General features: G+C 37.5%; 2 protein-coding genes across 2 annotated transcripts in view; one reads left to right on the forward strand and one right to left on the reverse strand.

The window, feature by feature from the left end:
• LOC141405362 (uncharacterized) overlaps window positions 1–15,210 on the forward strand; it is a 242,970-nt gene that overhangs the window by 189,193 nt on the left and 38,567 nt on the right. The window lies entirely within an intron of this gene.
• On the reverse strand, window positions 204–2,199 carry LOC141405360 (uncharacterized). Its single transcript, XM_073989606.1, has one exon. It carries the CDS (start codon window positions 1,747–1,749, stop codon window positions 358–360), a length of 1,392 nt encoding a protein of 463 aa, XP_073845707.1. The 5' UTR covers window positions 1,750–2,199; the 3' UTR covers window positions 204–357.

Below are 15,210 nucleotides of genomic sequence, written 5' to 3' on the forward strand. Positions count from 1 at the left end.
ATGTAATGATTTTCGCCCAAATAAGGCACACATTAATAGATTTTTTAAATAAATTTCAAATTAATTAACTCTTCTCCACATTACCACTTTGGTAAGTATATTCACCACACACAGTGGTAAGTATATTTTGTTTGAAATTGGCTTAATATGACAAAATATCATTAAATCAATTCTAAATTAATTGTTGCCCAAAACTATTAGAATTTTTAAGAAAAAACAATAAATATGTATTTTTTATTTTACAAAAGTTTTAAAATTACAAACATATTCTTATCACCTATTGTTATAAATATATGCTAAAAATACAGTGCATTAAAGTAGTAAAGAAAACTAAATGCAACAATGTCATGCTCCTTCTCAATATTGCTCCTGGCGATTAGGTTCAATAGTTACACGAGAATATGGACTGCCTGGACCGACTTTACGACGCATTGTAACACCACCGCGTGGCCGAAGGCCCATTACAATTAGATATATACCCACAGAACAGAGAATTATCAGACCCAAAATAATAATGCCATAAACCCAACGTGGCCAACGTTCACAACTGAAATCAGATGGATCAGCTGAGGTCAAAGTTATACCCCTCATACGTGAAGGTTTAAAACAACGACCATTTGTTTCGAGACGTACATTCTTCAACCACACTAAATTGCAATCACAACGTAACGGCACACCGTGTAAATCCAAGACGGACAATTGGAAAAATATCGGCGAAAGGGTGGAGTTAAAAGACTGCAAGCCAGTACCACGAAATATCATCGAGTGTAAACGTGGCGAACGTGTGGCATTCGCACCAAACGTATGGCCATCAATGTTGGCTAGACGGCGACTATTTTGGAAGCTAATCTTTTCCAACGATTGCAGCGGTACAAAGGCATTTTCGGCCAATGTGTGCAACTCAGGCATATCTTCCATATATAGCTCACGTATTTGTGGCAAGCGTTTTGTATCATTTTCGTTAAAAGTTATGAAAAGATTTTCACTTAAATCGATTTTCTCCAAAGTAGAGGGTAAATTGTGGGGAACTTCAGTTAGAAGATTACGTCTCAGATCGAGTTCTATAAGTACCACCTGTTTGGGAAGTGTAATGTTGCTAAGACTGCATGCCTCCAGTTTAAGGGTCTTAAGGTTGATGTTGACACCAAATGTTTGATAGAAATCCAATTCTTGTATACCCTCCGTCTGATTCAGTTGGCGATTCCAAGACAAATACAAAGATTCCAAAATCATTAAAGGTGCAAATATTTGAAAGCCCAAATTGTGTAGATTATTGTGGGACAAATCCAAAACCTGCAAATGGCCCAGATCGTCAAAGGCATTTGCCTCAATAGATTGTATGCTGTTCCAGCTGAGGTAGAGTTCGCGTAAATTGAACATATTGATAAAGTTCTTGGCCACAATGGTGGATATGTTATTGTGCATCAGGTTGAGGAAACGCAGCGTGTCACTAGACAAGGCGGGAACACGTTCCAGTGCATTCCATGTCAAATCCAAGCGATCAGCATACAATGGTAACATTTCTGAGAAATCTTCAGTTTTCAAATTTTTAAAACTGCAGTCTATGTTCACCACCCGCAGACCCCATGGTGGCGAACTGTCACTGTTACATTCACAGGATTTACGGGTATTCTTGAGTGACTCTGGATAACAGAAACGTTCAACTTCCACACCTTCGTTAAGGAATTCTCCAGCAACGGCTAATATTTGCAGAGCTAAAAATAGCCCCACTTTGGACTTAGTCACCATGTTTTGCTTTGTGCTATGAATCAATGTGTATTGTTTGTTTTTTGTTCACTTCTTAGCTGTCGATTATTCACGCGGATATGATAAAGAAAGACGATTTTTATGGCTACGTTAAAGTTTGTTTTCGGATATTTCGCTACTCCACCTGCTGTGAAAATGTAATCAATACTAATGTTCCGTTCTGTTTAGTTGCTTTAAAATCCCAAAGTAGTTGAACCATTCCATGACATTCCAATTCCACTAACAGTCTTTCATTGACGTTGCCGTTATCTTATCTTGGCCAGTTATTCCGTTTTTTTTTCTTCAGTTTCGATAAGGGCAGCTGTGGTTTAGTTGCGTTTCCAGAGCTTTTGCCTTTGTTGGGGTGTTGGACGGGTTGGTGGCCCATGTGCACGCGTGTGTGTGTCTGTGTTTATAGTGCGTTTTGCGTTTTTATGGGTCCGTTTCTGTTTTGTTTATATTTTGTGTCTTATCGCACCTGCACTTACTTGATCTAAAAAAAAAACAATACAATAACAAAAACAAAAACAGCAACAGCAACAACGCATCAACGTTCGAGTGGCCCCAAATAGAAATGTTTAGAATGTGAGGCACCTACACCGTAAAAAATAAAAAATATCATTCAATAAAATGTGTTTACGCTAAAACACATTTCGCTTGTCTTCACCCCAGAGGGAGACCATAGCCCATGGGGTATTATTGTTGTTGTTGTCGTTGTTTGCTTTTTTGTTTGCTTAAAAGAATTCTATGCGGATTAGATTTGTCGTCATAAACGAATACCCACTTGGAATATTGTGGCAAGTATATTGACGTTATGTTGGGAGGTGGAATGTTTTTTAAATCTCATAAATTTGCTATGAAAAATTATTGCCATTTCATTCAAAGTTTGTGTGTAGAATTTTGGTGTGAGCTGAAGGTTCAGTGGTTGTGTGTCACAATTTTGATATAGCATTTCCAAATTAAATGAAACCTTTTCCAAATTGAATGAAACCTTTTCCAAATTGAATGAAACCTTTTCCAAATTAAATGAAACCTTTTCCAAATTAAATGAAACCTTTTCCAAATCAATTGAAACCTTTTCCAAATCAAATGAAACCTTTTCCAAACCAAATGAAACCTTTTCCAAATTGAATGAAACCTTTATTTTTATTGAAAGAAAAAATCTAGAATATTTTGAAAAGAGAAAGAAATAAAAATGTATATGGGGTTTCAACAATTTTTTACTTAAATTCTAATCATAAGTAATGACATAAAAGTGCAACGCGCTGCATGTTTTGCTTCCTTGAACTTAAACATTTTATAATTTTTGGGCAACAATTAAGGTTTTAGCGAAATAATGCTAAAGAGAGAATTGAGATTAAAAATTGCTAAAAATAACAGGGGCTAATTGTATTACCTAACCTAATGAAGTGGTTCACGATTTGCTGCTTGTGGAATTTTCAATGGAAATACTCATTACATAATTGGAACAGTCCTCTTTATTGGGCTGTTGGTTGCTATGCTCAATCACGTTAACGATATTACGATCTATTGTCTGATCGCGTAGTACCACTCTAGTACACAATTTTATTTTTAAAAATGCCTTTACTATTGGGTTCAACATTGCTGAATATGGCATTAAAAATTTAAAATTACACCGGTTTAATTCTATCATTATGTGTATTCGTTTACTTATTAAGTTGTTACATAAAAATTATCCTGAAAAAAACTTTCAAAAATAAAATTTTGTGCCAGAGTCGTACTAAGCGATCGGACAATAGATCGTAATACCGTTCACGTGATTTAGCATTGTATCGAACGTCTCAAACAACAGACTATGAAAACTCGACAAAATCGATTAGCTACATTTTTGAAGAACATTTCGAAGCTGAAAACGTCATCATGTGGTACTTTTATAGCGGTTCTTAAAATAAGGGACGAAAAGGACATTGAAGGAAGCGAGTAAGAAGGTCGAAATGCTCTACGAAAATAATACTAATTCGATTTGACTGAAGACAGGTTATTTCATAAATAAGCTAAAACAACTGTTAACAAAGATATAATGTTAATTTCAGATTCCTTATATGGTCTTCAGCAGAAACTTAATCACGCCATAACTCGGAACTTCGACTCACGGCGGATCTGTCCTTGGGGATTCTTAATATACTCACAAAGGGCTTTCATCCCCAAAAAGAATTATCTCTGCCCCAGATTTTCACCTCCATTTTGTGTCACAGTGTTATTAGAATTTTTTTAAACCTAAATTCTCTCTTTAGGATTATTTCGCAATAACCTTAATTGATGCCCAAAAATTATGAAATGTTTAACCCTGTTCCTTTACGTGCAAGAATCTTCAAGTTTTACAACTTTTTACTCGAAAAGCGTTCCTTTACTTCAGACACCATACAATTCATATGGAAGTTGATTACAACTTTTGCTACTTTTGCCAGTTTTACCATTTTCAAAAGTAAAGGAACAGACCATTTATGTTCAAGGAAGCAAAACATGCAACGAGTTACACTTTTATATCATTACTTAAGATTAGAATTTAAGTAAAAAATCGTTGAAAACACGCATAATTTTTTTATTTCTTCCTCTTTTCAAAATATTCTGGATTTTTTCTTTCAATAAAAATAAAGGTTTCATTCAATTTGGAAAAGGTTTCATTTGATTTGGAAAAGGTTTCATTTGATTTGGAAAAGGTTTCATTTGATTTGGAAAAGGTTTCATTTAATTTGGAAAAGGTTTCATTTAATTTGGAAAAGGTTTCATTCAATTTGGAAAAAGTTTCATTTAATTTGGAAAAGGTTTCATTTAATTTGGAAATGCTATATTTAGAAAATAGAAAATATGCGTTTTAAGCACTGATTGCAAAACGTATTGAAGAATTGGAGTTTTATTCCCATAAGATAAGTTTTAGTGTCAGATATTAGAAAAAAAAAACAGATACGGCGAATGTATTCGGACTTTTAATACTCCTAGTCATGAGTAAAAAATGCCTGTAAAAAACAACAAAAATGTTTTATTTCTAAAAACGAGCAGCATTGTCTGTGTTAGTGGCTTGGTTTCATGTTGAATATATATTTATGAAATGAAATGATTTTCCTAACTAAAGACTGCAAATTTGTTGAATACTTTGGTTAAATTCTAAAAATATCATAATCGGAATATATATTTATAAGGTTTTAAGGTTAGATATTGGGAACATATTTTAGGTAGGAACTTGAAGCTAAATCCCTCTAAATACTTGAAATTGTATTGTTTTGTTAAATTGTCCTGTGTTGTCAATACGTGTTTGGATGTTCCGAGGTTGTATCACAGTCTTCCATACAGAACCAATTTTTGTAAAGATTTGCTTGCAAATCATATGTCCTCATTTTGTTGTTGTTGTGACGGTATGTTTTATAAGCAAGTGTTTGGTTTATGCTTCATAGGTTCTGGTTTTAACTTCAGCTCTAAGTAAGTGAGTACTTGGCACGATGGGGCCAATGACAGGTTTTTGAGGCAAAAAGTCATTTTTTCAAGTCAGCGATTGAAATCAAATAATAACGGAATTATATTCTTAACACTTTCAAACCTCCAAAACCAAAAAATTACAATCTGGCAACGACCCATGGCGACATGCCAAGCTGTCAAAGGTGTCATAATTATCATTCCGTTTATTTCTGACATTCAGTCGTAATTAAACAATTTAAGTATTTTGGCGCCAAAATCTGATCTGTTGATATTATCTATTTTTTAAAAATGGAAAATACGGGTAATCTTATGTAAATTAAGATTATTATTAAAAGTGTAAATGCAATATTAGATGTGGTCAATAATTTGTTGTGTCAGTAAGTGATGGTTTTTGATGTAGTCTGTGGTATCGTCCATGTTTTCTTTGGAGTAGAACTTTCGACTTCAGGGTGCTTTCTCGTAAAAATATGTATCTGGTGAAAGGTGACAATGTCGGCTAACAGATTTTGAAAAGAATTTTTGCGTATACTTGCGAAAAAAAAATTATCAACTTCCAGATTTCGTAAAACTTAAAAAATTGGATATTTTTAATTTTTGGTTGGAAAATCAGCGAAATCCTAAACACCTTATAGAATGGACGAAAATATATAAGGGAGCTATATCCAAATCTGAACCGATTTCAAAATAACTTGGCAAACCTTTTTCCAGTCCAAATTGCGCCACATATTCCAAATATCATCATAATTGGACAGAATTTTCGTGTTTGGTCCATCAATTACTCGAAATCGGGCGAACATATATATGAGAGCTATATCTATATATGAACCGATATCAACCAAATTTGGCAGATTAGCTTCTAGGCCGATTATAAACATCTGCACGAAATTTTGAAGGTCTAGCTTGCCCCTGTGATTTTTTGCCTCAAAAACATATCATCGGCCCCATCGTGCTTGGTTGGCCAACTACCAGGTGTAAGAAGAGTGAGACAATACACGAGTAAAAAACTAGGCTACCATCATGGGAACTCGGCATACTTGATCAAACATAATGCAAATAGTATGTCATTCTTGCGGTAGACAAGTAGATAGAAACTAATTCTCATGTATTCTCATTAAAAGTTTGTTTGATTTGTCGTCAAAACTCCCCAAATTTTTTTTGGCTTTTCGCCATCAAATCACCAACTCCCCAGTCTGAAATGTATTTTCCCATTTCTGAAAAAAATATTTCCAGTTTGGGGGATATCTTTAATACTGGCAAAACTAGTTCGTCTGATACATAATATTAACAAGGTAATCTGTGTGTAAGTTGTTCTACCCATCATCAGATGCAATCAGCAATTATATTACAACCTGGCCCCGCTGAACCTACCACAACTCCAAAGTGAAAATGCGTCATTACACTACACTGGCTGTAATCTCAAATGAGTAATCGGACAGTTACAATGTTTGAAAGTCTTGTATCTATGGTACGAACTATGAGAAAACTTCACCTTCTTTGGCGGCTGTTTACGTTTTTCTGCTGCTGATAACTGATGGAAGGATTCCAAAGAATAAATATATGTTATTGATCCTCGTCTTTTTGATTGGCAAATCCGTTATCCGGATATAAGCGATCATTTAATAATTTATAAATATTTTGAAGTAGCACGCCCGTAACTCTCGATTTGTCCAAATATTGCATATCGTACTAACGGTCCACTTCTCCACAACAGAAGCTGAAAACTTTTAGCAGAGCTACAGCCATTAAATTCGCCGTTAGATTAGACGAGTTAGTTGTTTTTTTACTTACTTACTTAGCTGGCCCATTACAGAACATTTGTTCCATAGGTCGAACTAAGAAAAGATCTCCATTTCTCTCTATTTGTTGCTTCGCACTCTGGAATACCGCGCCTTGTCATCTCTTCATCCACTTGTTTGCGTCATCTATTCTTTGGCCTGCCAATTCTGCGTGCACCGCCAAGCGGCTCATATTTATATGCCTTTTTAGCGGGTTCATCATGGCTCATTCTTATGATATGGCCTAGCCAACGCAATCGTTGCATCTCAATACGTTTATTTATAATGATGTCGCTGTATAGCAGATACAGCTCATGGTTCATGCGACGTCGATATTCACCGTCAACCCAGATTAGTCCGTAGATCTTTCGAAGAATTTTTCTCTCAAACACACCAAGCACTGCCATGTCTGCTGGCGCAAGTACCCAGGCTTCGGAGCCATACATCAGCACGGGTAGTATCAGTGTTTTGTAGAGGGTTATCTTTGTTTGACGAGATGTGGCTTTGTTTTTAAACTGATTACTTAAACCAAAGTAGCATATGTTGGCCAATACAATTCTTCTTTTTATTTCACAACTGATGTCGTTTTTTGTGTTTACGGAGGTGCCGAGGTAGACGAATTATTTTACTACCTCAATATTTTAGGAACCAACTTCCACAGTAGGTCCGAGCTCAATGGACGCATTGCGCGTCGACACCATCAACTTGGTCTTCTCACCGTTTACCGCCAAACCCACTTTAGCAGATTCTCTTTCGACTTTTGCAAAGGTGTCAGTTACTTCCTTTACCGATCGACCCATGATGTCAATGTCGTCGGCATAAGCCAGTAACATATGGCTGTTCGTGTATATCGTTCCATTTCTTTTGACATTCGCGTCTCGTTTGACCTTTTCCAGCAGGATGTTGAATAGATCACACGACAGGCCGTCTCCTTGTCTGAAACCTCTTTTGGTAATAAACTCTTCGGAGAGGTCCCTTCCTATTTCAACTGAGAATCTCGTCTCAGTTAATGTCATTCTACAAAGCCGAATGAGCTTTGCAGGAATACCAAAATCAGACATGGCTTGGAACACCTTTGAACGTATAGGGCTGTCGAATGCTGCTTTATAATCGACGAAAAGATGGAAGGTGTCGATCTGCATTTCTTGGGTCTTTTCCAGGATTTGTCTCAAGGTAAATATCTGGTCAATGGTGGATTTGCCAGGTCTAAAGCCGCACTGATAGGGTCCAATAATTTCATTGACCATAGGCTTTAGTCTCTCGCACAACATGCCAGATACTATCTTATATGCAATAGGGAGCAGACTTATGCCCCTGTAATTGGAGCACACAGTCTTATCACCCTTCTTGTGGACTGGACATAGGATGCTCACGTTCCAAACGTCGGGTGCGCGTTCTTCCTGCCAGATGGTGCTAACTAGCTGATGCATACACCTTATCAGCGTGTCGCCTCCGGTTTTGAACAGCACGGCTGGTAGGCCATCGGCTCCTGCTGCCTTATTATTCTTCAGCCGGTTTATTGCTGTCTTTACCTTATCTTGGCTGGGCGGTATACATTCAATACCATCTTTTCGGATTGGGACTGTGGTATCTTCGTCGTCTTCGCTGCTATTGGATACCAACAGTTTTGAAAAATGTTCCTTCCATATCCTGAGTACACTATCTGTATCAGTTACCAAATTACCTTGCTGGTCTCTACAGGAGGATGCGCCTGTACCAAAGCCATCAGTTTGATGCTTGACTCTTTGGTAGAATTTTCGGACTTCATTCTGGCTCCTGTACATCTCGATTTTTTCACACTCCCGCTTTTTCATCTCTTTTTCATCTCTTTTTCTCCCGTGCGCTACGTGCTGCTACGGATTGTAAAGTAGCCCTATATGCCGCATTTTTCTCTTCGGTAGCAGCATGACACTCCTGATCATACCATGGATTCCTTGGTGGAGGTCTCTGGTATCCAAGTATGAATTTTGCGGCTGTTTCCATGGAGTGGGTAATACTTTGCCATTGCTCTGATATATTATCGGGATGAGGAGTGCTTTGATTAAGCAAGTGGGCTAGTTGAGTGGAATATGCGATGCGATGTCTAACTTTCGTGTTGTGTCTGTTCGTAGTTTGTTTGCTACGTTTAGCCGGGTGTGTACCTTTGCTGCAACTAGGTAGTGGCCCGAGTCTATGTTTGCTCCTCGGAACGAGCGCAGATTCAGCACGCTCGATGAATGTCTTCCATCTATCACAACGTCATCAATTTTATTTCTTGTTTTCTGATCTGGAGACAGCCAGGTGCCCTTATGGATGTCGAGATGTTTAAATCTGGTGCTGATAACTTTCATGTTTTTTGCCGCTGCGAAGTCTATCAGCCTCATGCCATTGTCAGATGTTTCATTGTGGAGACTGAATTTTCCGACTGTTGGGCCAAAGATATTTTCCTTTCCAATTTTGGCATTAAAATCGCCTAGAATAATTTGGGCAGGACAACGGTCATATGTTTCTACTAAGCGCTCATAAAATATATCTTTGGTCTGTTCGTCCTTGCCTTCAGTATACACTATTTACTCAGCTTATATTTTGTAGCATCTCTTTCTCATTTATTTTGACTATTCAGCTATGCTTGTGCATTGTGACGTCATTCATTGTAACCCATCCTACTCCCCAGTACTTATTACCTCTGTCCCATTAGTTGTTTACGTTCGCCTGTTTGCGTACGAGTATGTTTATCTGGATTTTGTTTGAACATTGGAGAACCTCCCAGACGAAGGAAGCTAGAATAGTCGATGCATACGCAAGCGAGTATAAACACGCTGGCGTAGCAGGTGAGTTGTAATTCAGACCGCTACTTAGAACCGTCAGTGTAAGCTTAGTAAAGAAGGATCTGAACAGAGTAAAGCTTTATGCTTACTTTGTGAGCTGTGTTCTTAGTAACGAAATAAAATTTTGTGGGAATAACGGAAGAGAACAACGTCAATAAAGCATTGTAGAATCGTAATCTAAAATGAACCCTCGTTTTATTTTGTATAAATCGTGTCGGGGAAAAAAAATAACGTCTACACGAAGCTCAGTTAATCCTTAATTCCGTAAAAATATTTTTCCAAATGTATTCCCTTTGGGCCCAATTACGATGGTCTAATTTTATAGGTTATGGAAGTGTGCGGAGTTAAATGAGCTCTCTCTCTGTCTGTTTCGCCTATCTAATCCATAAACTCCAAAATTAATCAGGAACATTTTCCACGTCGTGCACAAGAACAAATCTCACAGATGAGGAAATACTTCTCTTTGGATTTACATAATTCAGTAAGTTGGCGACTTATCCTGAGTATATCAGCCATGTAAAACTTATCTACAAGTGGTGTCTTAAGACACACCGTTCGGAATATAGACTCTTTGTTTATGTATTTTAGCAAAATATTCGTCGAAAGATTTTTCTTTTAAAATTCTGAACTAATAGTACATAGATTATGTTGGTATTATTTTACCTCATCGTTCAAATCTTCATACACCAAAATTTGACTTTCTGTCATTGTGACTGAAATCTCCCAGGCTGTTGCGTATTACCACCCTACCCCCCAAAAACCAATAACATCTTTGGTGTTCATGCGAATCCCATAAAGACGAAGAGAAAATTAAAATTATATGAACCATTCACACATTTCGCACTCATTATCCAAATGAGTAAATGTGTCGCTTATGTGTGGCAAATAAAATACCTGTGCCAGAGCCATGCCATATTCCGGTGGAATACATAAACCATCATTTAATGGTATTGTTTATTATTCTCCTCCCACTGGTTGTACCTCCTCACCCACCACTTCCATTGCAATTTACATAGGTTACCAAACAAAAACAAAATTAAATTGGAACTTAAACAAACAACATTTATTTAAATCTTAATTTGGGTAAACCGTAGATTGGTGGTGGAGGTGAAATGGGATGTGGTGGGTTGGTATGGTTGGTTGGTTAATATCATTGTTGTTGTTTAATTTTTGGGGGCATACGTTTGTAATTGTAAAATGTAAATGTATATATGAGTTGTATATTTATCTTAATATTCTGTCACAAAACAGAAAAGTTCAAAATTATAGAGAAAAGTTTTAATTTTTCTCTGTTCTGTTGTTTGTTGCGATAACAATTTATTAAAAGGCTTTGTACGGAAATTAATTGATATCACCGATGAAGAAAGTTTATTTTTAATTTAAAAATTTAACTTTTAATAAAAAATTTAAACTTGAAACAAATTAATTTTTAAAGCGACATAAAAATCCGACAAGATGACATATCAGCGAGTACACCAAATCTCAGGATACAATAGACGGACCTACAGAGGCATTGCTTAAAAAATATACTAAAAAGCAAATATGGAGAGGAGAGCACCAATATTTTTATACATTAAAAAAACAAGTAAAAAAGTGTCAGACAGATATATACCCTCAGCCAATGTGAAGTGAAACCTTTACCTACGGACAGATAGAATGTATTTAATTTCTCTTCAGAATTTTGTGGCCCTTTTTGGACAACAATTTGGATTAGGAATTAACTGCACTAAGACACAAATGTTGAACCTTTGTGGGGGAGGTACCCTTAGGGAGGACAGATATGGACCATTTTAGAAGTTAAACTAAATTTTGACAAAGTTTGGACCAAATTGGTTGCCCCATTCAAGTGATATCGTCCTAGCATTTTAGTGACATTTTTTAAATATTGGGTAGAAGTACCGGAAGTTGTGGACCGGTATTGCCCCATGAAACTTAGTTTCGATATAATATGACGAAGACCAAATGTTGGACCAAATCGGTTGAACAGTTCGAGAGTTATCGTGCTCTCCGACAGCCACATATGGTGATATGTGGATTTTTTACACCTTTCGGGCTGTTTTCCTAAGAAATATGGGCTATCCCTGAAGAAACTTTTACCGTCGTATTGGAGGTAGGGAATGCTAATCGCTTCAACACAAATCAAAGTGATTCGAGAGCAGGTCTTTAAGTGAACTTATCCGAAATTTTGAGTGAGAGGTACCAGAAGGAGTAGACAAATATAGTCCATAGTCGAACCTGATCTATATCTGGTAGATATATTAGGATGTGCAAAGTATGGATTACTTCGGTCACTCTCTTCATGAGTTATTGTGCGCGCAATTTTTCCGAACATTTTTGAACTTTTGTGGGGGAGGTACCTGAAGGAGTGAACCGATATGGCTTATCTTCAAACTTAAACTATGTTTGGACAAAATATTAATAAAGCCAAATTTTGGACCGAATCGGCAGATCCGTTCTAGAATTATGTTGCGCTCCAACCACTTCACACGGTGTCAACTTTCTTTGCAACTTTCAGGCTTTTTTTCTCAGGAAGTGTGGAGTTGCCCCTAATGAAACTTGTACCGTTGTATGGAGGGCAGTGAATACAAGTTGCTAAAACAAAAATTAAAGCGATTCGAGAGATAGCCCTAAACTGAACTTTTCCGAAATTTTGTGTGGGAGGTACCCGAAGGAGTGGGCCAATTGAGTCTATATTGAAACATTATCCAAGTCTGGTACACATTTTACGATGTGCAAAGTATGGACCAAATCGGTTACTCCCTTCAAGAGTTATCGTGCGCACAAATTTTCCGAACATTTTCGAACTTTTGTGGGGGAGGTACCGGAGGGACCGATATAGCCCACCTTCAAACTTAAACTCAGTTTTGGCAAAATATTACGAAAGCCAAAATTTGAACCGAATCGATTCATCCGTTCGAGTGTTATCGTGCGCTCCAGCCAGACAGACAGACGGACGGACATTGATCAATCGACTGCATATTGTCTGAAACACATTTCGTCCAGACATACTTGGGGTCTAAAGCCATTATTTCGATGAGGCACATTTTGCCCGTATGAAAGTGTATATACCCTCGTTAGCATAAATGCTGAGGGTATAATAAGTAAAAAGTTTCAGTCGGTTTGACGACAGAGATATACCCTCAGCCTATGTGTGTCTATGGACAGATCGAATGTATTTAGAGTCTTTTCTGAATTTTGTCTACTTTGGAAGTGGACCACTAGTCATGTCAGTGGGTCGTCGTATAACTTTTGGACCAGTATGCCAGGAAGCATGGACATGGAAACATAATATCGCTGTAAACAGGACCACAACGAACAGCATCGGTATACATTTCCAAAGGATATTTGAACAGACCCTAAACTGCACTTAGAAACAACTATTGAAGTTTTGTGATGGAGATCCCCTAAGGGTCGAGACAAACAAAATTTTGACAATATATTAGGAGATCCAAAGTTTGGACCAACTTGGTTTCCCATTTCAAGAGATTTCGTGCATACCTTTTAGTGACATATTTTAAATATTGTGGGGAAGTACCGGAAGTTGTGGGCCGGTATTGCCCATCTTCGAACTGAAACTAAGTTTGGACAAAATATGGCGAAGGCAAAATTTTGACCAAATCGGTTGATCAGTTGGAGAGATATCGTGCTCTCCAGCCACTACATATGGTGTCATAGGGGTTTTTTACACCTTTCGGGCTGTTTTCTCAAAAAGTATGGACTTGCCCCGGAAAAAATCCTTTTCCGTCGTAATTGAGGCTGCGAATGCAAGTTGCTTCAATAAAAATCTAAGAGATTTGGGAGCAGGTCTCAAAGTGAACTTATCCGAAATTTTGTGTGGGTGGTACATGAAGGTGTGGACAAATATATACCATATTTGAACTTGATCTATACCTATATTAGGATGTATAAAATATGGACCAAATCGGTCACTCGCTTCAGGAGTTATGGTGCGCACAATTTTTCCGAACATTTTTGAACTTTTGTGGGGGAGGTACCTGAAGGAGTGGACCGACATAACCCATCTTCGAACTTAAACTAACTTTAACTGTCGGAATAACCTACTTGGTTCAATTTTTTTCAACGTAATATTTCTGCATGTTTCTTCTAAATTTACAATAAGTTCAAAGATTATATCGGTCCATTCCTTTTCGCCATTCCCCCACAGAAGAATACCGAATTCTTTAGGTATGGCCTGGTTTTGAATGGTTTTTAATCGCTGTTAATGCTTAGGATTGTGGTTATTATGCTGGATAGAAGACACAATTGACTGTTTCCCGACAGTTGGACCGATAATGCGTCCTGTTTTATAATGTTAGCATTAACATTCAATGAATTCTCTCGTATATTGCTTTACTTTTAAGATTTCACAATTTAATTCGTATTTGCCAGTTACCAAGTACATGTATCACCTGTTAACTATTTTAATACCCATTGCAAAAAAAACAGGTAGCCATTGAATCTCATTTTTGTTTCCAATACACCCACACGCTGACGTACAATGTCAATACCATTTTCAATAATTACACTTTTTGTGTATTAATCAATGGCTGTGCTAATCCTAATGATGTCCCAAAATGAATTCCGGCTAATCCCCCTGAAACGTGACTGAACCGTGATTCTCGCCCAACTTGTACAACAAAGCATAGAACATAAACCCATAACACTGGATTAGGTCGTGGGGCCATTTGTGGGAGTTAAACACACAGTTTTTTTCTCTTCTTACTTTACTCAAATCAAGTTCGAATGCGTTGGACGCACATCAATGAACCTCAACCAAGGAACAAAAACGAAGACTGATTGACCAGTCAACTCGTCACACTCATCAACACAGAGCCAGTGCCACAACTGATGTTTGGTTGGTTGGTTGCTTGACTGCAATGCGACGACGATGGCGTCTGTTGGCAGCCACACAGCTGCTGAGAGGTTTCTTTAATGATTCCATTGACACGGCTAACGAATGTCGTCACGGTCAATTTGAATGCAAAGCCATTGTTGGTTAATAACAAAGTCGTTGTTATTACTGCTGTTGTTGTTATTATTGTTGTTGTTGCTGTCGTCTCTTGAACTTCATCTAAAACTGATTATTCTCGTAAAATTTGTTTTGTGGCAAATAAATTTCTTTTATCATACAAATCCCCTACTGTCGCCTCACCTTAGCACCCATGCATAAGCATAGCTAGCGTCTAGGTGCCATAGGAAAAGTGTTCTTCTGGAGAGTTACTGACAGAAGCCGAATTGGCCCCCTGTGTATGGGTGTTTGGTTAGTTACAGAGGATAATGAATGAACATCTCCGTCTCCGTCGGTGTGTTTGTGGCTAAAGCTTTGAGGCGGTGACAGTGTTTATGGTGAAGATGTTTTACAAAGTCATAACACGAAATTGCCATTTGAACATCATTTATGTTATTGCATGAGTGTGTGTAGTGTTTGTTGGTATATACGTACTCCA

Source organism: Musca autumnalis, unplaced genomic scaffold (assembly GCF_047663935.1).
Source record: "Musca autumnalis isolate F117 unplaced genomic scaffold, ASM4766393v1 scaffold_5, whole genome shotgun sequence".
In the NCBI taxonomy this organism is placed as follows: domain Eukaryota; kingdom Metazoa; phylum Arthropoda; class Insecta; order Diptera; family Muscidae; genus Musca; species Musca autumnalis.